Raw genomic sequence first — 23,898 nt, forward strand, 5'->3', positions numbered from 1 at the left:
GCTAGCAATAACGCGAGAGAGAGCCATCGAATTCATGTACAACCCATGGGGGCCGGTATAAGAACAACATGAATTAGTACTCAAATAAAGCCAAATAAAGTAACAACAACAGAGAAACAATATTAAAAACAAATCGCCCATGCGAGAGAATCCAATAAGAAACGCGACATAAAGGATATTAGTTTTATATCGGAAATATAAAATTGACTGCCCTCCATTATTATTGATGGGAACACATGCAAGCATTGCGATAAGGTTGCTATAGTTTCCACCAAGTGTTCAAAGATTTCTGTAAGTTATTGTCATCGATAAAGTTTTGAAAAAGTTTTCATAAATATTATTTTTTTATTTTCTAAAGACTGAATTGTTCACAAAAAGAAAGGGAAAATTATTTTCGAAGAACTTTAAAACAAATATGAGCAACGCTGATAATTACAATTCGGACGATGAACTTTATGCCGATGATACCTTTGAGCAGGAGTCAGATACAGATGTTCCCGAAGTTGCAGAAATTGAAAGTGAAATATCTGAGGTCAGTGATGAAGAGGATGAGAGGGAAAGTTTACCCACTGTGATATCAAATACGGTGAGTTAAGAAAATTTCAAAAATTTTACACTAGCGGGTCAAGATAATGGAATGGTTTTGGTATATTGAATGTTTCCATATTTTTCTACCTAAACCAAAGTCACATACATATATATGTATGTATGAATGTACATATATATATATATAATAATTATCTTATATACAGTGTATGTTAGTTAATCCCAAGTAGATCCGGGAACTACTGAAGTGGCATGCTTTAATTTTCAAGGAATGTAGAGATAAGACCAGTTTTAAAATGGAATGGATTTTGACAAAATTTTCTACAGAAATAAATTTTTGACAAAATCTTCTGTAGAAATAAAATTTTGACAAAATTTTCTATAGAAATAAAATTTTGGACAACATTTTCTATAGAAGTAAAATTTTTGAGAACATTTTCTACAGAAATAAAATTTTGACAAAATTTTCTATAGAAATAAAATTTTGACAAAATTTTCTATTTTCCATAGAAATACAATTTTGACAAAATTTTCTATAGAAATAAATTATTGACAAAATATTAAATAGAAATAAATTTTTGACAAAATATTTTGTATAAATAAAATGTTGACAAAATTTTCTATAGAAATTAAATTTTGACAAAATTTTCTATAGAAATGAAATTTTGACAAAATTTTCTATAGAAATAAAATGTTGACAAAATTTTCTATAGAAATAAAATTTTGACAAAATTTTCTATAGAAATAAAATTTTGACAAATTTTTCTATAGAAATAAAATTTTGACAAAATTTTCTATAGAAATAAAATTTTGGACAAAATTTTCTATAGAAGTAAAATTTTTGAGAAAATTTTCTACAGAAATAAAATTTTGACAACATTTTCTACAGAAATAAAATTTTGACAAAATTTTCTATAGAAATAAAATTTTGACAAAATTTTCTATTTTCCATAGAAATACAATTTTGACAAAATTTTCTATAGAAATAAATTATTGACAAAATATTAAATAGAAATAAATTTTTGACAAAATATTTTGTATAAATAAAATGTTGACAAAATTTTCTATAGAAATTAAATTTTGACAAAATTTTCTATAGAAATGAAATTTTGACAAAATTTTCTATAGAAATAAAATGTTGACAAAATTTTCTATAGAAATAAAATTTTGACAAAATTTTATATAGAAAAAAAAATTTTGACGAAATTCTCTATAGAAATACAATTTTGACAAAATTTTCTATAGAAATAAAATTTTGGACAAAACTTTCTATAGAAGTAAAATTTTTGAGAAAATTTTCTACAGAAATAAAATTTTGACAAAATTTTCTACAGAAATAAAATTTTGACAAAATTTTCTATAGAAATAAAATTTTGACAAAATTTTCTATTTTCCATAGAAATACAATTTTGACAAAATTTTCTATAGAAATAAATTATTGACAAAATATTAAATAGAAATAAATTTTTGACAAAATATTTTGTATAAATAAAATGTTGACAAAATTTTCTATAGAAATTAAATTTTGACAAAATTTTCTATAGAAATTAAATTTTGACAAAATTTTCTATAGAAATAAAATGTTTACAAAATTTTCTATAGAAATAAAATTTTGACAAAATTTTCTATAGAAATAAAATTTTGACAAAAATTTCTATGAATAAAATTTTGACAAAATTTTCTATAGAAATAAATTTTTGACAAAATATTCTGTAGAAGTAAAATTTTGACAAAATATTCTGTAGAAATAAAATTTTTGACAAAAATTTTTATAGAAATAATATTTTTGAGGAAAGTTGCTATAGAAATAAAATTTTGACATTTTCTATAGAAATAAAATTTTGACATTTTCATAGAAATAAAATTTTTGCAAAATTTTCTATAGAAAAAAATTTTGACAGAATTTTCTATAGAAAAAAAATTTGACAAAATTTTCTATAGAAATCAAATTTTGACAAAATTTTCTATAGGAATAAAATTTTGACAAAATTTTCTATAGGAATAAAATTTTGACAAAATTTTCTATAGAAATAAAATTTTGACAAAATTTTCTTTAGAAATAAAATATTGACAAAATCTTCTATAGAATTAAAATGTTCTATAGAAATAAAAACCTTGTGAAAATGAACTCTAACTAATGGAAGAATTATGAAGTTTTTAACTAGCCTTTGGATCTGTGCATATGTTAGGATAAAGCACATTAATCCACATTGGACTCTAGCTATGTTATTTTCTCGAAAATTATGTATCTGATTTCACAATCATGAATATATTTGTTGAGAACACAATATATTTGCGAGAACAATGTTCTATATTCACCGTCCAAAAATAATATTTTGCTCTTGAAACATTTTTCGGGTATGTATTCATATTCCTTCCATCCATAGATAAAATTCTTAAACCCCGACCGAAGGCCGTCCAATTTTATAACTGCAAGTGCATTGGTCCTTTAAACACCGTGAAAATATCCAGTCTTACCATTTTGACTTCGTGTCGGGCCCCGAAACTTATCTGATATACGGAACAATAAAAGATGCCAACTTTTGCCATATCCCTGAAAGTGAAAATAGTCTCCACTTGGAAACACGAAACATGAACTTCAAAAGGAAATTAGGGTTTATTTTCATTTAAAATACTTGAGTTTATTTTCATAATGTAGGTCCCAAAAATTAAATTAAATTATTCCCCAAAACCATAAAATTTTGTGTTGTTGTTTTCCATATAATTTTCGGGGTCATATTCCATTTATGTTTTGGGGCCCATTTGCATGGGACCAACGCGATTTTAAAGTGTTATAAGAGGGCGATTTCTCCTATGGACAGAGTCCAAATTCAGCTAACGCGTACCAACAGTTAGGGTTCATTTTCACACAGTCGTTAAAATCAAAAGCGAAAATGAGTCCTAATTTAGCTTTAAGGTCGATTTCATTGGGGCTCTTTTTTATAGCGTTCATATTCATTATGAAGCTTCGCCCCACTTTCGAGCCCTGATTAATTTGGGTTTTGCGATTCATTTTTCTGGGCCCCTTTTTCATACCGCAGTTGGAGCTAATTTCCCTGGGGCCCATGTTGAGACAGTCGCATTTTTGAAATTGGGTACAAGAGCGACACAAATACTAGCAAAATTAATTAAGAGACAGGGAGAGAGAGAGAACAGGAAAAATTCGTCACCATATCTATTACCTTGATGCAGCATCCTAAAAATAAATCGCAGCTATTAATAGAAGTTTTTTCATACTTAATCTAAAGTTTCTATATCTCTTAATTAATTCTAATCTAATCTAAATTAATTTAAAATGTATTTCTTTGTATTTTGTATCACTTCAAAGAATTCAACGGAGAAATAAATTGCAAGGATCAGTATCCTAAAATTAATGAAACAAAAAAAATCAGAACAATGATTAAAAACATTCTCTTAATAAAAGTTTATTTATTTTGAAATTTAAAGTTTATTTATCTTAATATTGTGTACATTGTGTACTAAAAATGTATCGATCAGACCGATATCAGTTCTTCGAAAATCTCTAAATAATAAAACTTCTAACCTTTTTGCCCCTTTCCAGAGTAATATCAGAGTGTCTACAAAATACACAAATATACGAACTGTACCAGCTAATACGGATTCTGTACCATTTGATAGTTCATCGGAAGAAGAAAATGATGTGGTCGTCGGTCAAACATTGGTGGAAATCAATACTCCTTCAATGCACTTCATAGATGGTGAAGAATCACCCGTATCGTCACGTCGCGAGCGACGATCCCAGAGATACGAAAGTGTACGCCAATTGAAGAGTATAGATGAACAAAGTGATAGTTCAGTTAGTGAAGAGGATATTGAAGATAGTGACGATGAAAAAGAATTTCAGAAAATACGTGAAATGGAGGAGAATTATTTGTTGCAGAACTCTGCAAAAACACCCAAAACTGGTTTGATGAACAACGAGTCAAACAAATCGGAAGATATTGATCGAAATTTGAATCCAGAGAATTCACTAAAACAGAAAACTGAAAAGAATCCCCAAGATGTGCTCGATAATGACAAAGAAAATCCCGATATAGATCCTATACCAGAACTTATAGAAAAAGTCATGGAGAAATTTACACCTAATTCTCAGGTACCACCACAAATACAAACAGACTATATGGAAATTGTTCAAAATTCTTTGGCCAGTTTACAAACCAATTCCATGGGTCAGACAGAACAGATTGAACAAATTGAGACGATCATAACCGATGAACTAAGACCTCAATCATATATGGCGGATGAGTCTATAAGAATGACATTTAGTTTTGAACCCAATGATGTATTAAATCCAGACAATATAGCCAAAGCTTTCTTTGATGCCATTAATGCTACCAATGCAACCTTTAATCTAGATGATCAAAATCATGAGAGTTTTCACAGAAATGATACAAACGAGATGAATGCTAGTCTTGAAAATCAAATGGATACTTCCAAAAGTTTATCAAAAGAGCTTCCAGAGAATCCAGTTAATCTGAATCCGGAATCCGAAAAAAATGAGAGACCTACTACAGCTGACTTTGGTGAAGAGGAAATAGAGTTGGAGAGGCATAAAAACGACAATCCTTCTCCTACTGCTACTCCCATCTATGAGGATGCTGATGACAATCATGATACTGAAAGTTACTACGATACTCAATTCGATTATCAAATAACGAGTAAAGCACCAAGTTGTTTTAATTCAGATGACTATGTTTTCCATGCTAACTTTATCAGACCTACACCATCAACGGACAATTTAAGGTAAGAAGTTTTGTAGTACCATCACTCTAGTATTTATTCCCGAAATTTGGAAGTTTCTGGCAATTCACGACGTTTGTTGATACAAAAGTCAACCAATCGACTCCCGAGGTCAACTTTTGTTATCTTTGAAATTGGCCGTAATCGACTTTTAATAGTGACCAAAATCCACAGATATAATTTTAAGTAAAATATAAAAGGCCAAAATGGAATAGAAATGGGAATTTAATTTAGATCATTTTGTTGATAATTCATCGCCTTTTGGACAAATCTAATATTTGCCAAGAAATAGTCGAAAAAGTGAAGTCAACTTTCGTAATCTTCAAAATCGATTCCACTTCCACTTATTCCACTTTTGATATTTTTGGAAAATCGACTATTCGAATTTTGCCTTCTAAAAAAAAACAAAATATTCGAATTAGAATTGAAATTGAAATATCATTCCCGATGTTCGAAAGCCACGACGTCAAAAGTCAACTTTTTAATAATTGAAAAAGGGGACATTTAACAAAGTTGAACATTTAATTTATAACAAGTATATACGGCCGTAAGTTCGGCCAGGCCGAATCTTATGCACCCTCCACCATGGATTGCGTAGAAAGTTCTACTAAAGACAGTCATCCACAATCGAATTACTTGGGTTGTGATAATACTAACCGATGGTAAGGAATCTTAAAACTTTTTAACATCATCTTCTAAATTGTAAGTTAGTTCATACAGGGTATATATTAAGGTAAGTACTATGTTCGCTTTTCGAGTTGAAAGTAACCGCGAAACTTTATAAAAACAGTTCAATATAAAGCAGATAAATTAACTCAATTGATGCGCAGTTTCTTAATCTCTAAATTTCGTCAAAACATTATGGGAATATGTTTGTTTTCATTTATAAATTTTATTATTTCAGGAGCTGATAGCCTAAGATTTTTCTCTATTATTCTTATATTTACTATAAGTTTAATAAATAAATAAATAAATAATTATTTCAGGAAAAGTAATCGCGAAAATAAAGTGATTTTCAACTCAAAAACCGAACATAGTACCCACCTTTAGACAAAAAGAAGGCCGATTAAATACGTATATAATTCAGTTCTTGATCGGTATATATAGGGGTGTATATATAGGGGAGTAACAGTTCATATCAGTTCGTAAGTAATTACGAAACGATATGAACTGTTGCGTGGCCAGAAGTGATATATGGCGGTCGATTTATATGGGGGCTATATATTATTATGAACCGATATGGACAACTTTTGTGTGGATAGATATAAACCAAGTTAGGCTCTTCAAGAGGCTCCACAAGCAAAATCTGTGGATCCGTTTATATGGGGGATACATACCACCAATTTTTGCATGGGTGTTAGAGGCAATATATCAACACCACGTACCGAACAACCAGATCGGATGAAATGTGCTCCTGCAACAGACTCCGGAGGTCAAATCTGGGGATCGGTTTATATGGGGCCTATATATAATTATGGACCCCCATATAAACCGATCAAATCTGGGGTATCGGTTTATATGGGGGCTATATATAATTATGGACCGATATGAAACAATTTTTGCATGGTAGTTAGAGACCATATACTTACACCACATACCAAATTTCAACCGGATCGGATGAAATTTGCTGCTCCAAGAGGCTCCGGAGGTCAAATCTGGTGATCGGTTTATATGGGGGCTATATATAATTATGGACCGATTTGGACCAATTTTGCATGGATGTTAGAGGCCATATATAAGCACCACGTACCGAATTTCAACCGGATCGGATTAAATTTGTTCCTCCAACAGGCTTCGGAGATCAAATCTGGGAATCGGTTTATATATATAGCCCCTATATATATAATTATGGACCTATATGGGCAAATTTTAGCATGAATGTTAGAGACCGCTTTCTTACACCACGTACCAAATGCGATTGAAATTTGGTACGTGGTGTAGTAGTTAGTAGTTAGAGACCATATACTTACACCACATAGCAAATTTCAACCGGATCGGATAAAATTTGCTCCTCCAAGAGGATCCGCAAGCAAAATCCGGGGATCGGTTTATATAGGGTCTATATATAATTATGGACCGATTTGGACCAATTTTTACATGGATGTTAGAGACCATATATAAGCACCATGTACCAAATTTTAACCAGATCGTATGAAATTTGCGTCTCTAAGGGGCTCCGCAAGCCAAAACTGGGGATCCGTTTATATAAATTCGGTTCACACATTATGAAGTGATGCAAATTCAGTACAACGGCTGTTGAAATGGTGGAAATCCATCCTATCACAAGCCCATGTTAAATTCATCGCTGCTGCGCCAATTTTGCACCACATCCAGATCCAAAAAGAACATTTTCACCACTTTTTTGGCGACGCTTTGTTTTGCTGGGGGATAACGTCTTTACAGACGTACCACGTGTCAGCACATCCGACTCTCTATTAGATATTATTCGATAATATGCAGGTACCCAGCATATATGTTAGTAATATGATGTTGTTCAGAGAGAGCTCTTAGCTGTTTGCGACATGGACTGTTTGAATCATACAGACCGATTTCCCTTATCTCGTTAGTAGCCAAGACACTTGAGGTACTACTACTCCTCCCAAGCCTTGTGAAGAAATGTCCAAGCAGCAACATGGAGTTCGTAGAGAACATAGCATCCCGACAGTTTTGCAGTTTGGAAGACTCATTCAGCACAAGTCCTGACATAGGAAGGTCCTCGTGGAGTTCGAAGGCATTCTATGCGGTCAACCATTACAGAGAGAGAGAAGAGATTAAGAATTAATAAAATGGTACAAATTATTTAAATTTTGTCGAAACAAATTCTAAATCCATTGCAGAAAACTTGAGGTCAAATGTTTTAGACAAGAGTTAGAATGAATTAAAAATCATAAAAAATTATAAAAATTATTTATTTGGTAAAATATCACAAAAATTTATAATTCACATCCAAAACATTGACTTCTGACCACACCTTAAGAAGTGATGCTAATTCGGTACAAAGGCTTTTGAAATGGTGTAACATTTGTCCTATGACAAGCCCATATTAAATTCATCGCTTCTGCGACAATTTTGAACCACTTCCGGATCCAAAAAGGAACATTTTCACTACTTTTTTGGCGACGATTTTTTTGCTGGGACGCTTTGGATTCTAAATTCATTCGTATGTGGAATTTGAGGATAAAAAATCAAGATCCTGTAAAGTGGAACAGGGAGTTCCCCAAGGTGGAGTCATATCTCCGGCACTGTTCAACATCTACCTATTGTCTATTCCCGCCCATACTGACGGCGTCGAGATTGTGTCATATGCGGACGATTGTACAATCATGGCATCCGGGCCCTAGTTGATCTTACCAGTTATTTCACTGTTACAAATTTGAAGATATCTGCCACCAAATCCTCAGCCACAGTTTTCAGTACATGAACGGCTGAAGTACGCAGGCAGTTGAATGTCGAAAGTCGATGGTGAAATAGTTCTGACTATAAATTAGCTCAATATTCTCGGGGTCACATTCTACAGTCTTTCTACAAGTCGTGTACCCATTCCACTGCAATTTGCAATAAGCTCGGCGGTAGAAACCGTGTTGACTGCTTATAAGGCAATTGGCCGGTCAGAGGTAAACTATGCAGCGCTATTGTGGACACTTCAGACAAGTGATGCGCAGTGGAATAATATACAGGCTTGACGGAATGCTGGCCTTAGAACTGCGTCATGATGACCCCAGCACACACACCTTTATGTGGAGACAAAGATCATACCATTTTGTCAAAGCAGTATCTCCAGGGTTGTTAACGCAGTAATCATCCAAACCACCATCTCGTATATAAACAACCACCACCTAGGAATGTAAAGGTTGATCTAAATCATCTAGACCGCGAGATCCAGCGCTACAAAGGAGAGCCTCTAGATCAGATAGCATACCAGAAAAGGATTCATGAAGATATTGTAGCTAAAGCAGTGAGAAGCTACAAGTTTAATCCTGTTTTCGGAGTCCGACCATCGCTCATAGCATCGGAGGGAAGAGACCTCCCACGGCAGACTAAGGTAGTTTTAGCCCAACTAAGATCTTGCAAGTGCAGCCGTCTCAATTCTTATCTATCAGTGATTGATGCCAGCGTAGCTGATTTGTGTGTCCCACGGCGGCAGGTTCTGTGTACCGGATTGACCCGATGGACCCCATCCATTGCCCAGCGGCTGCCACATCAGTGTACGTGTTGTTTCGTCCGTGTGTTGTGTGTCCCATCTGCAAACAAGGGACACTGACACGCGTCATTTTTCGCTTACCCAGCTAAACCTTTCATCAGCAGGCGTGTATCATCTAATTGTCTTAGGCCATCTGACAGTCAATGTTTGGATTTCCGTCGAAAAATTCCACTAGGTTAGGTTAAGTTTAGAGGCAGTCCGTTATTTCAGGCTTATTCTATATTTAGTTCAATGGCAATCGACTCGACCCTATCCAGAGATGTTAACATTTACATCGAAGTATGAGAAGATTTCTCTAGTTGAAAAATCTATTATAAGGGGTTATGCTGATCCTTTCTCAGTTCTCGCTTCCTACTGTGGACAAAAAATAGTAAGACTTGTCAATTTAAATTTCGCGTAGAAATGCATTCATCCATTTTCATTCTTGTTATCTTGATTCCAGCTTAAAACCAAATCAAATTAAAACTACAATAATAGCTTAATCACAAACAGAGGAAAAGTATGCTTGCCAAATTTATTTGGGCAAAGCCTTTTAGATTGCAATATGGTTCAATAGATGGCCGTTTCGGAATTACCACATTCCTTATCAACTGCCTTATCAGCTCATAGCACTATATATCTATTGGTCGTCCCCTTATCAATTATGCGACCACCGTTTGGACTCCAAGTTTAGCGATAGCTAATGGAGAAATCTTCAAAGCATGCAAAATACTGCGTTGCGGATTTCCACACTCTAAAACACAAGAGCAGCATCTGCAACATGAGTCCAAAATGCTATCGGTGAGGCAACACTGCGTCCTCCTCCTGATAATGTGCAGAGGGATAGGTTAGGTTAGGTGGCAGCCCGATGTATCAAGCTCACTTAGACTATTCAGTCCATTGTGATACGACATTGGTGAACTTCTCTCTTATCACTGAGTGCTGCCCGATTCCATGTTAAGCTCAATGACAAGGGACCTCCTTTTTATAGCCAAGTCCGAACGGCGTTCCACATTGCAGTGAAACCACTTAGAGTAGCTTTGAAACCCTCAGAAATGTCACCAGCATTACTGAGGTGAGATAATCCACCGCTGAAAAACTTTTTGGTGTTCGGTCGAAGCAGGAAGTGCAGAGGGATAAACCATCCAAACCACGCCACATCCAGGGATAGAGACAAGCCCATTCGGTTTAATTTTAGGAAAGATATTCAGTCAATAGACCACTTGATCGGCGATGACAGTGATGAGGGAATAAGGAAGGCATTAAGGCGGCGCACACGGCAGCGGTTCAGAAGGCTTCCTGATTCCTACCAGTGCAGCGTTGTGCTGGGAGGAAGACCACCACCTCTTAGCGGAGATGGGAGACGTCTTCCTAGAGAGCCAAGGTCGTTGCTATCTCAGCTAAGATCGGGTATCTCCAGGTATTTGAATAGTTACCTCTCCCTTCCTAACCCGGCAATTCAAAATGTTTGCACGAATTGTGGACAGTCACCTCATATCACAAGGCATCTCTTCTCGTGTCTTCCAAAGCCAACAGACCGGACACCTATTTCACACTGGACTCATCCAGTAGAGGCAGTTTGCTTCCTCGAACTGGATGTAGAAGCCTAAATGCCTAACCCTAATAATTTGTTTGTTGTGTGTTTTATTTTCCCTATTTGGTTTTCATATATAAATTCCCAGGGCACAACAACCAATTATCAGAATAAATTCGGGTAATTCACTAAATCCAAAGTAAATTACACTTGAACCTCCCGAAAAAAAGGCTTTTGATAGTCGGCTTTGCCTACAGAAATTTACGTGAAAATGCATCTACAATTTGATGTAAAAATGGGCTGGATTTGGTCGCCTAAATATTGTCTACATTTTGGAAGTGTCCACTTATGATAGGTTACTTTTAATGTGATAATGTAGCAAGCGTCCTACGGAAATTGTCCACTTTTGGGACAGTCCATGATTGAGAGGTTTGACCATTTTTGTTTTGTTTTTATTCTTTTTCAGAGCTAAACCACATCCTCGCAAAAGTATGAGCTTTTCCAATGAACGTATGCGTGAAATCGAAAGACACAATCAAATTCTACTACGTAAAATCTTAACACAAAAGCCTACCTATATGTCCAAGAGTGCACAACACAAAGTACAATCGAATAAGGTATTCTGCCACAAATATATTACATTACTATTTAATAACTTTTTCTTGCAGACAAATTCTCAAACAAATGTAAGACTAACAACATCGGCAGTAAATCGTAAAAAGCAACAGAGACAAATTGATTTGGATAATCAAGTATTGAAACGTAAAATAGAAGCAATTGCCTTAAGACGACGTCCATTGATATCATAGCTTTGAATATTAGACCACTTGTTTTTGTATCACTCCAAAAGAAAACAAATTCGTGGTTTGAAAGAAAAGAACGTATTGTAGAAAATAATACAAAATATATTTTGATCAATTTTTATTTGTAAATAGACAATAAATGTTTTTTTTTTCTTTATGATAATATTAAACTGGTAAAATCAAACAAATGGAAAAATTACACACAAATAATTCGACTACACAATTTCACAGAAATGCACAACAATTGTTCTCATATGTAAAACATCTAATAGGATATGTTTAAATAACAACTTTCTAATTAAGAGTGAATGAGTGAGGAACTTTTTTAGATTGCAGCTTCCTCGGATTTTTCATTTATGAAATTTTCTCCCAATGCTTTTATGGCTTTGAATGCAGCCTCTCCATTCTTTTCAATGAAATTAGTCTCGTTAACCTCTTTGAGTTTTGCTCGTCTTTCAATTTCGCGATACATAAGTTGGCCGATCTGAAAAATAAATTGAATTATTGTTATAAGAAAAGTTTATATTTTAAAATTTGACAAAATAGCAATGGAAATTGTTCACACAAAATTTTTTTTCTAATCCAATCACGAAATTAATGGATTGATGATTAATTGAAATGTCTTCAATCACAGAAATGATAGTATCAATTAAAAAATTAATTGATACTACTAATTTTTGTGATTGATTTTTGTTTCAATTGAAAAATTTGTTGAATCAATTACATTTTTAATTGAATATATTTTTAAATTCAATTAAGACTTTAATTGGAAAATTTTTTGTGAAATATTTTTCTGTGTTAAGGTGAGTATTAAGTTCGAGTTTAGCCGCTAAAGTGAGCACTAAATCAGTAAGAAAAATGCATGAAATTATACATATTTGTTGCAAATTTTATTATAACTTGATGGGGAAAAGCCTAAAGCAAATTTTCACAAAGTTTGTATTCCTTAAAATGGATTATTAAAGAAAAGTAATCGTGAAAAATTAAGATTTTAGCGGCTAAACTCGAACTTAATACCAACCTTTAGATATAAAATTTCGAAATCTTTAATTTGAACAGAAATGATACATATGGATCATATACAAAGTTTCGTTCTCGTATGAATTTCGTACGACACCGTATTAAATGCACATTACAGATAGAACTAGCTATGCAATAAATAAATAGTTTATGTACATGTTTTGCCAATAATATACTATGTTGGTATTCAAAGAAAAGTATAATTTTATGATCGAATATTTATGTCATAATAAAAAGAAATATTTTCCGTTAATAAGGACCCCACTTTCATGGACTTACCCTTAACAGAAAAACTATCACCAAAACATTTTCAAACTATTACCAAAACGTAATTAATTAAAAATTAATATTTAGTCAAATTAAAAAATTGTGTTAATTAAAAAAGTAATTGCAAAATTTTACAGTATAATAAATCAGGTTTAGAAAATTACATGCAATTCTTTTTTGTTCACTCCTAGTACTGCGAATCACAGAACCAAATATCACCAAAATATTTTCCATTAAAATGTTGATTGAAACTGAAAACGTTTTCAATTAAAAAACAAGTAAGGAAAGTCTAAAGTCGGGCGGGGCTGACTATATTATACCCTGCACCACTCTGTAAATCCACATTTTCGATACTATATCAAATCCGTCAAATGTGTTGGGTGCTATATATAAAGGTTTTTGTCCCAAATACATACATTTAAATCTGATTCCATCTGAACAAAATTTATAATCTATTGACTTAAAAAAGGCTAATGCCCTGGGATGGTACACTAGTTAGTAAAAAAATATTGGAACATTTTAATCTGTACCAATTTTGAGGCAACTTCGCAAAAGTGTATTTATAATTTATCGGTCATAGATATGTATTAGAAATAAAAGAAAATTTGAGTCACTTTTACAAGTTTTCGACTTAGCAGTGGTGATTTTATCAGCAAAATGTGGGTATTTTTGGCCATTTTTGCCCAAATCGGAAAAACATATATATGGAAGCTATATAGAAATCTGAACCGATTTCAACCAAATTTGACAAGCATACTTGATATTTTAATTCTACTCCCTGTGCAAAATTTCACGTAAATCGGACTACAACTTTGACCTCTGAGGTCATATGACGGAAAATCGGGCGAAAGATATTGAAATCTGAACCGATTTCAATAAAATTTAGCACACTTGACTACACTACTAATTGTACCCCTAGTGCAAAATTTCAACCAAATTGGGCTAAAACTCTGGCTTCTGGGGCCATAGAAGTCTATATCGGGCGAAAGATATATATGAGAGCTATATCTCAATCTGAACCGATTCCAATCAAATTTGTCACACCTGACTACAGTACTTATTGTCCTCCTGGTGCAAAATTTCAAGCAAATAAGGGTAAAACTCTCGCTTCTGGGGCCATATAAGTCAATATCGGGCGAAAGATATATATGGAAGCTATATCTAAATCTGAACCGATTTCTTCCAAAATCAATAGGGTTCTATTCTGACCCAAAGCAGGAACTTGTGCCAAATTTGAAGGCGATTGGACTTAAACTGTGACCTAGACTTTGATCACAAAAATGTGTTCGCAGACAGACGGATGGACGGACGGACAGACGGACTCAGGGACCCACCCTGAGAATTATTGCCAAAGAAACCATGTGTCTATCTCGTATCCTTCTGGGTGTTGCAAACATATGCACCAACTTATAATACCCTGTTCCAGAGTGTGGCGCAGGGTATAATTAATTTTTCTCAATTAACTTTTTAATTAAAATAAATTAATAGAATATTTCCAATCAAAACTATAATTGAAAATTTAGCATGGAAATAATTATTTTTTTATTATTTTTAATATTATATTCATTGGTTCATTTTTTATACCCTGCGCCCCACTGTAGAACAGTTGTATATGTTTGCAACACCCAGAAGGAGACGAGATAGACATATGGTGTCTTTGCAAATGTTGCTCAGGGTCGGCCACTGAGTCGATAGTCATGCCCGTCCCCCGTCTAGGTTGCTATTTGAGTCTAATCGACTTCAAATTTGGCACAAGTATGTGTTTTGGGTCAGAATAGAAGCCTATTGATTTTGTAAGAAACCGGTTCAGTTTTAGATATAGCTGCCATATATATCTTTCGTCCGATATCTACTAATATGGCCGCAGAAGCAGCATATCAGCCTTATTTGCTTTAAATTTAGTACAAGGGGTGCAATTGATAATGTCGTAAAGTGTGCCGAATTTCCCATATATATCTTTCGCTCGATATGCACTTGTATTGCCCCTATGCCATAGCTTTGCCCTGATTTGCTTTAAATTTTGTACAGGGAGTAGAATTAACTTTCTGGATACGCATTCCAATTTTATTTTAGATCGGTTCTGATTTATATATAGCTCCCATATATGTATATCCTTCGCCCGATATACACTCACTTAACCAAGGAGGCAAAAGTTTTACTCTGATATACGTGAAACTTTTCATAGGGAGTATAATTAACGTTCTCGATATGCATGCCAAATTTGGTTGAAATCGGTTCAGATTTAGATATAGCTCCCATATATATTTTCCCCCGATTTCCACACATACGACCACAGAGGTCAGAGTTGTAATCCGATTTATGCGAAATTTTGTACAGGGAGTAGAATTAACGTTGTTACTGTGCATGCCAATTTTGGTTGAAATCGGTTCAATTTTAGATATATCTCCCATATATATGTTTTTTTGATTTCGGTAAAAATGACCACAATACGAACATTTTCCTTGTAAAATCGAAAACTTTTAAAAATCACTTAAATGTTTCTATATTTCAAATACATATCTATCGACCGATAAATCATAAATACACTTTTGCCATGTCGCCTAAAAATTACTTCAGCTTTAAATGCTTGCTATATTTTGTTACTAACGTAGTGTTCCACACCAGGGCATTAGCAGACTTAAATTTTAAGTCTATAGATTTAGTAGAAGTATAAAAAATGTTGTTCAGATCGAGTCAGATTTAAATGTATGCATTTGGGACAAAAAGCTTTTTATATAAAGCCATCGTGGTGCAATGGTTAGCATGCCCGCCTTGCATATACAAGGTCGTGGGTTCGATTCCTGCTTCGACCGAACACCAAAAAGTTTTTCAGCGGTGGATTATCTCACCTCAATAATGCTGGTGACATTTCTGAGGGTTTCAAAGCTTCTCTACGTGGTTTTACTGCAATGTGGAACGCCGTTCGGACTCGGCTATAAAAAGGAGGTCCCTTGTCATTGAGCTTAACATGGAATCGGGCAGCACTCAGTGATAAGAGAGAAGTTTACCAATGTGGTATCACAATGAACTGAATAGTCTAAGTGAGCCTGATATATCGGGCTGCCACCTAACCTATATATAGCACCCAACACATTAGACGGATTTGATATGCTATCGAAAATGTACAAAGTGGTGCAGGGTATAATATAGTCGGCCCCGCGCGACTTTAGACCTTCCTTACTTGTTTATTATTATAATCGAAATAACGATAAGAAACTGCTAAATCATATAGAGTCCTTAATGAAACAATTAAATATTGTTGAAAATATAGGTAACTGATATCCCAATTAAAAATTTAATTGAAAGTGCCGGTGAAATCAATTAATTTTAATATATTTGTCTGTCCAATTAATTCTATGATTGATACTATCATTTTCGTGATTGAATTATATTCAATTAAAAAAATAATTGGGTAAATCAATTTAATTAATTGAAATTGATATGGGCCTCATCGTCAAAGGTTGAACGATGAAATCACCATTTTTGTTGTGAATTTAAACAAATTCAATGTATTGAAGTATATTCTATTCGTGAAATACCAGTAAAATCTTCAAATGCGACATTTAACACTTCTTGTTGTAAAAACCCTTTATAAAGACACTTACGTAAACATCTACGGCTGCGTACATCAATTGAGTCTCATCCAAAGGTATAATATGCCATTTGCTCATACGGACTTTTTTGTTTTTATCGATGGCTTTTCCAAGCTGTAATAGACAAAAATAAATTATTATTTTCTTTTAATTAAAACCAAAAAAAAAATCCAATAAATGTAAAGGCATTTTCTTCTCGATTACAATTTATTATTGCTAGTTTTTATTTTGGTCAAATATTTATATATTTAAAGTTATTTTGGTAGTTTTTTTGTAACCATTTTATATTGGCCTAGAGGCTTGGTTATTTTTTACAATAAATATATAATATATAATGGATCAATTCCCAACATTTACTAGTTGGACATCTAGAAGTAATATTTTTATTCAATTTTTTGATAACTTTTTAACCTACACAGAATTTTGCAGTTCTTATGTTATTTACACCGTCAATTTTAGATATCTTAGTTATCCGATTTGCCTTATATTTGTGGATTGATCTATATTTTTGTTTCACAAAACTATTTATATTTCATAAAACTTTCTATCATTTGCCTTTATTTAATATTTATTTAAAAAAATAGGCATGTCCACTTACCAAGTATTCAGCTAAACGATCTAAACTCCATCGTCCTCCCGTTTCACATACTTCATTGCACCACACTCCCAAATCTTTTCCATTCACAATCAAGTCATCGGAATTTATTTCTGGAAAATCGCGGCCAAGTTTTCGGAAATCACTAAAAAAATAGTTTAAAAATTTGTAAAAGACAATTATGTGGGGTGAATCGTAGCGAAATACTCCCATCTTTTATAAATCCCATCTCCAATGTAAAACTTTTTAAGTTTCGCTGCAATTCGTGTACAAATGAAATGGTCCAATTGTTTTCACAAGTGGTTATTTTGTTTTAAGCCACTCAAATCATAGATGGACAATTTTAACTTTCCGAAAAAAATAAATACTATTCGATAAATCGAAAGGTTTTACTAAAAATTAAAGTAAAATTCCTGAGGTTATTCTAGCAATTTCAAGATTGAAATTTTCAGAAATTTTTGCTATATATTGGCAAAATTATTTTTTATTTGTTTTTTTTTTTTTTAAGAATTAAGAGGCGTAAAGGGGAAATGGACCACAGTGAGTTGGATTTAAACGTATTTACTTAGAAAAAAAAACTTAAAAAAATAATAAAATATTGAGCACCTGCAAGGATGATTGATCTTCTTACCCTTAAACAAAAAAAAACGAATTTTCAAATATATCAAGCCGTTATTGAGATATAGATTTTGAAGTACTTCAGAATTATGCAAAATTTCTGAAATTTTCAATTTTGTAAATGCAACAACAATCGGGGAATTTTATGTTAATTTTTGGCGCTATTTTATATATTGGCATAACCTTTCGATATATCGAAAAAAACTCAAAATCCCTGAACCACTATGTCAGACTTTTCCTGGCATGAGCCAATAATAATATCTGTTTTGGATTATGGATTTTTGAAAGATAAGATGAAGGGAGCTATTGTGATGCAATGGCTGCCATGCCCGCCCTGGATACAAAGGATGATGGGTTTCTACCGAAAACTAAAAAAAAAAAAAAAAAACAAGTATATACGGCCGTAAGTTCGGCCAGACCGAATCTTATGTACCCTCCACCATGGATTGCGTAGAAACTCCTACGAAAGACTGTCATCCACAATCGAATTACTTGGGTTGTGGTATCTTAAAACTTCTTAACATCGTTTTCTTAATTGTGAGTTAGTCCATACGTGGTATATATTAGACAAAAAAGTTATGTATAGGTAAGTCTTCAAATAATTACGAATCGATATGGAATATTTGCACGATACGTAGAGCCAGAATTGAAATATGGGAGTCTCTTATATGGGGGTTATATACAATTATGAACTTGATATGGACCAATTTTTGTATGATTGGGGATCGATTTATCTTAGGGCTATATATAACTATAGACCGGTATGGACCTAGTTAGGCATGGTTGTTAACGGCCATATACTAGCACAATGTACCAAATTTCAACTGACTCGGATGAAATTTGCTCTTCCACGAGGCTCCAAAACCAAATCTCGGGATCTGTTTATATAGGGTCTATATATGATTATGGACGATATGGACTACTTTTGGCAAGGTTGGTAAATATCATATACTACCACCATGTATCAAATTTCAACCAGATCGGTTGAATTTTGCTTCTCCAAAAGGCACCGGAGGTCAAATCTGGGGATCGGTTTATATGGGGGCTATATATAATTATGGACTAATATGAACCAATTCCTGCATGGTTGTTGGATACCATATACTAACATCACGTACCAAATTTCAACCGAATCGGATGAATTTTTCTCTTCCAAGGGGCTCCGGAGGGGATCGGTTTATATGGGGCCCATATATAATCATGGACCGATTTCGATCAATTTTTGCATAGGTGTTTGAGGCCATATATTAGATCCACGTACCAAATTTTAACTGAATCAGATGAATTTTGGTCTTCCAAGAGGGATGGAGGTCAAATCTGGGGATCGGTTTATATGGGGCCCATATATAATTATAGACCAATTTCGAGCAATTTTTGCATGGGTGTTTGAGGCCATATATTAACACCACGCACCAAATTTCAACTGAATCAGATGAATTTTGGTCTTCCAAGAGGCTCCGGAGGTCAAATCTGGTGATCGGTTTATATGGCGGCTTTATATAATTATGGACCGATGTGGACCAATTTTTGCATGGTCATTGGAGACCATATACTAACACCATTTACCAAATTTCAGCCGGATCGGATGAAATTTACTTCTCTTAGAGGCTCCACAAACCAAATCGAGGGATTTGTTTATATGGGGTCTATATATAATTATGGACCAATCTGGACCAATTTTTGCATGGTCATTAGAAACCATATACTAACACCATGTACCAAATTTCAGCCGGATCGTATGAAATTTGCTACTCTTAGAGGATCCGCAAGCCAAATTTGGGGGTCCGCTTATATGGGGACTATACGTAAAAGTGGACCAATAACAACTACTTGTGCCAAATTTCAAGTCTATAGCTTGTTTCGTTCGGAAGTTAGCGTGATTTCAACAGACGGACGGATGGACATGCTCAGATCGACTCAGAATTTCACCACGACCCAGTATATATATATATATATATATATACTTTATGGGGTCTTAGAGCAATATTTCGATGTGTTACAAACGGAATGACAAGGGTATAAATAAAGTTTTTTCCGAATTTTATTTGACATTTCTCTATTTCAGACTTACTCAATTTGAACCATGGACGTCGTGAATGGGCAGAATGGTCCAAGAAATGGCAACAGTGGATGATCAATTTTCGAAGAAAATCATCTTCAGTGATGAGGCACATTTTCACCTCAGTGGATTCGTCAATAAACAGAATTGCCGCATTTGGGCGAACCAATGCACCCACAAAGAGTGACTGTTTGGTGCGGTTTATGGGCTGGCGGCATCATCGGGCCGTATTTTTTCCAAAATGAGGCCGGTCAGGCAGTTACTGTGAATGGTGTTCGCTATCGTGAGATGATAACGAACTTTTTATGGCCCGAATTGGAAGATATTGATGTGGACGATATGTGGTTTCAGCAGGACGGTACCTCTTGCCACACAGCTAACGAAACAATGGCTCTTTTGCGTAACAAATTCAATGGCCATGTTATCTCACGTAATGGCGATGTCAACTGGCCGCCAAAATCAATGAGTTTCGAACATTGTATCACATCGGCTTTTGGTGAGCCACGACCAAATTTAGATTAGACTTTTAATGAATGAGATATATCAAAATTTTCTTAACCGTTTTGAAGGCTATATCACAGTAAACGGACATTTCGGGGGCAATTTGAATTGTTTGAATCGGTAAAGCAGACTAAATAATAATCATAAAATTCGCACACATAAACTACAGTTTAATTTATGGTGCTAATAATTATATCGAGCCTCAAAAATGTCGTAAGACATTGACGCTAATTTTCTTAAATATCGAAATATGACGTTTTGAAATAAATAATAAAAAACGATGAGGAAGCATGTTGCAGGAAATTTCTACATATGAAAGTAATAGCGAAATTTCTATTCGTAAAATTGAGGGATATGAGCGAATTGTTTCTATATACACTGTACAAACATAATAGAGCTCAAAACGAGCGGGTAAATAAAAAAATTGTGTACATACTTTTTCACATTGACTCCATGCAAACGTACTCGCTTGTGTTTTAACAATGCTACTAAAGCAGCTGGTAATTTCTTGAGATTCGTCAAATGAAACACATAGCAACATTTCTCATCCACGCACATTTGAATCACCGCCGCTTTTCCAGGACCAGTTTGAAAAGAAAATGGCCATTCCATATCAAATGAGATTGGTATCAAATCTTCGCCTGGCTGTTTCTCAACATATTGTCTGTAATTGAAAGAAATCGAACGACTTTATAGTTACATATTATATGCGACACTTTCAAATACTTACAATATGCTATCCGAAGCTTCTGCTATTTCATTGCCATTGGTAAAATATTTAATTTCTCCCTTATATTTAACAAATGTTAATGGTTTCTTTTTAACTTCTTCTGGTGAAGCAATCCCACCCTCTTCGGTCATTGATCGTGTGTTGCGTGTACTTCTAGTACTGCGTCTTTTGGGAGGATTTTCTTCTTCATTTTCTTTGTCTTGGCCAGGTGCCTATGGATAAATGAGGGGAAATTACAGATTTTTAATTGTATGTTTTGTAATGCAAAAACAATAAAGATGCGAGTCAAGGGTAATCAGTATTATATTTGATGAAAATTGGTTAACATTTTATACATGTAAATCGGATCAAATGATAATAATGTATAGAAGCGATTCCGATATTTCGATGTCTCCATTCGAAAGTACGCCAAGTCTAAAAAGTGAATTTTAAAGGAAACTAGCATGAATTAACTTATTTCTATTTAATCCAATCATTTGGATTAAATAGAAATCGTAAATTTTACTTCAACCCTCGTTTCTTTTTTTCAAAGTCTTACTCTTTGTTTGATTTCTTTTGCTTATGGTACATACTTTATCATCTTTCGTCTTGATTGCTTTCTCCAAATTGCGTTTCCTTGGCATGTTTAATATCTTCTAATTTTCACTTGAACCCAATAGACTCTCACGATCAAATGTGCGAATTAAAAAAGTAATCTTAACTTTACAAGATGTTTTTGCATATGCTGCTATTTTGCCCGCCAAAAACTGCAATATTTGTAAACAACAACACTGTGTTGCCAGATGCCCAAATAGTAAACAAGCACGAGCAGTGATGCCAATTTGGTGTTTTTTGATTTCCAAAAAGCACCAAATTGGCTTTTTAGTGCCTTTAAAAAAATGCACCTACGTGGTGCTTCCTGGCGTTCTCATTTACAGCAAAGACCATTAATAAAGAAGACGTGAGATAAGCTTGCTCTTCCCCTTTTTCTTGAAAAAAAAAACAGAGATTAATATCATACATGTTCCATGAGACGTTGCAACTTTTTTTCGGTTTCTCTTTTCATTTTGCATTCGTAACAAAACTTAATTCGCTTATTTTAGCAATTTTTTTAACTCTTAAACGAACAAAAACACTTTGTGAAACATTTTATTAATAATTTAGTGCAACCGACATAGAAATTTGCGTGAAATGTTGGAGAAAATAGCTAAATAAAAATTGTCTGCATCAAACCAGTAAGTTCGGAGCGCTTTTCCAACAAGTATATGTAGGTACTATGTTTATTGGCACGAAAAAAAGAAAAATGAGAGTGTTGACAATAGATTTCGAAGGAAGAAAACAGCTATTTTGGAAATATTTCGCGTTTATTTCTCCGAAATGTAATTGACAATATCGCCAAACGTCATAAAATTATTACATCCCAATAAACACAAACGTTTGAAAAATGCTAAATTTCAACAATTTTTCAAACATTTTTTCAAAGGATTAGGGTAATATTCAAGTTGAGAAATTGTTGAGAAAATCGCGTTCTCAACAAAAAACAGACCCCAATAAACACCAACGTTTGAAAAATGCTAAATTTCAACAATTTTTCAAACATTTTTTCAAAGGATTAGGGTAATATTCAAGTTGAGAAATTGTTGAGAAAATCGCGTTCTCAACAAAAAACAGACATTACCCTCAACAGTGAAATTCAACACATTAGCAATAATATCTCAAGTGTTATCCTCAAATTGAAATGCATCGCTACTCAATAATTTGTCAAACAATTTTCGATGCGAGTCAAATTCAAAATTAACATCGTTGCAAATACTTTTCAACCTAAATTTGTATGAATGATATCCCCACATCAAATTGAAAGCCAAAGCCAAAATTCTATGAATTTTGTATAATTTATTCATTTTCATCAAAATAAAATATATAATAATACACTACACTGCATAATACACTAAAATACCAATTGATAAATAATAATCTTATTAAACATATCAACAAATAAGAACAAAAAAAAAACAAACAACAAAACTTTAAATATCTTAAACATTATTAGTAAACACTTTTGCATTGATAATTCGTTTTCCTTCCTTTTGGTGTCATAAAACAGCATTAAAATTTATTAACATGCGGGCAAGTTGAAATTAGGAACGTACTGGACCGCATGTTAGAATTGATTTCCAGCAGAAGGAATTCACAAAATATCCATTTTAAACTGATAATAGCATATGTATTAAACTGACGATGTGATGCCCATTTTCATCCAGAAGTTGTTGATTTCAACAATTTGTTGTTTTTAACAATTTTAATTGGTTGCACTTGTAATGTTTCTGGTCGATAAGCCACTCATTTTTCATTGGTCAGCTTCTTATTGTTTGCAAGAATGTAGCATCTAAAGATTTTAGTTTTCGGCAAAGAGATTTAAATTTAGTGAATTCTCTAAAGTTTTGATTTAATTTTTCATATTGCCGTACCAATTATTATAAACTATTTGAAGCAGTTCCAGTTAATTGTCCACCATTTTTTCATCGGTCAGCTTTTTAATGTTTTCAAGAACGTAGAATCCATAATTTTAGTTTTCTGCAAAGAGATATACATTTAGTGACTTCCTTAAAGTTTTATTTCATTTTTTATTTTCACTTACCTATTTTTATAAACTATTTGGTTATTTGTCTAAAATTTTCCATTTTTTTATTTCTTGCAATTGACCACGAACTT

The 23,898-nt window shown here is 33.5% G+C and overlaps 2 protein-coding genes across 4 annotated transcripts; one reads left to right on the forward strand and one right to left on the reverse strand.

Annotated features, from left to right (window-relative positions):
- Positions 1-81: 81 nt before the first annotated feature.
- On the forward strand, positions 82-11,964 carry hmw (hemingway). Of its 3 annotated transcripts, XM_075292793.1 has the most exons (5): positions 82-291; positions 359-586; positions 4,109-5,310; positions 11,488-11,638; positions 11,690-11,964. In XM_075292793.1, exons 2-5 carry the CDS (start codon positions 416-418, stop codon positions 11,828-11,830), a joined length of 1,665 nt encoding a protein of 554 aa, XP_075148908.1. In that variant the 5' UTR covers positions 82-291; positions 359-415; the 3' UTR covers positions 11,831-11,964. The 3 variants fall into 3 exon arrangements, with proteins under 3 accessions (XP_075148908.1, XP_075148909.1, XP_075148907.1); XM_075292794.1 differs by lacking the exon at positions 82-291 and having other exon boundaries at positions 323-586; positions 11,488-11,623; XM_075292792.1 differs by lacking the exon at positions 82-291 and having other exon boundaries at positions 324-586.
- Positions 11,906-21,966, reverse strand: WRNexo (WRN exonuclease). Its single transcript, XM_075292795.1, has 6 exons — positions 21,780-21,966; positions 21,208-21,419; positions 20,914-21,141; positions 17,303-17,444; positions 16,717-16,818; positions 11,906-12,308 (listed from the first exon to the last, which is right to left on the reverse strand). The coding sequence occupies exons 1-6, from the start codon at positions 21,828-21,830 to the stop codon at positions 12,150-12,152; spliced, it is 894 nt and encodes a 297-aa protein (XP_075148910.1). The 5' UTR covers positions 21,831-21,966; the 3' UTR covers positions 11,906-12,149.
- Between the last annotated feature and the right edge of the window lie 1,932 nt (positions 21,967-23,898).

This window comes from Haematobia irritans, chromosome 1, assembly GCF_050003625.1.
Source record: "Haematobia irritans isolate KBUSLIRL chromosome 1, ASM5000362v1, whole genome shotgun sequence".
NCBI classification, from domain to species: Eukaryota; Metazoa; Arthropoda; class Insecta; order Diptera; family Muscidae; genus Haematobia; species Haematobia irritans.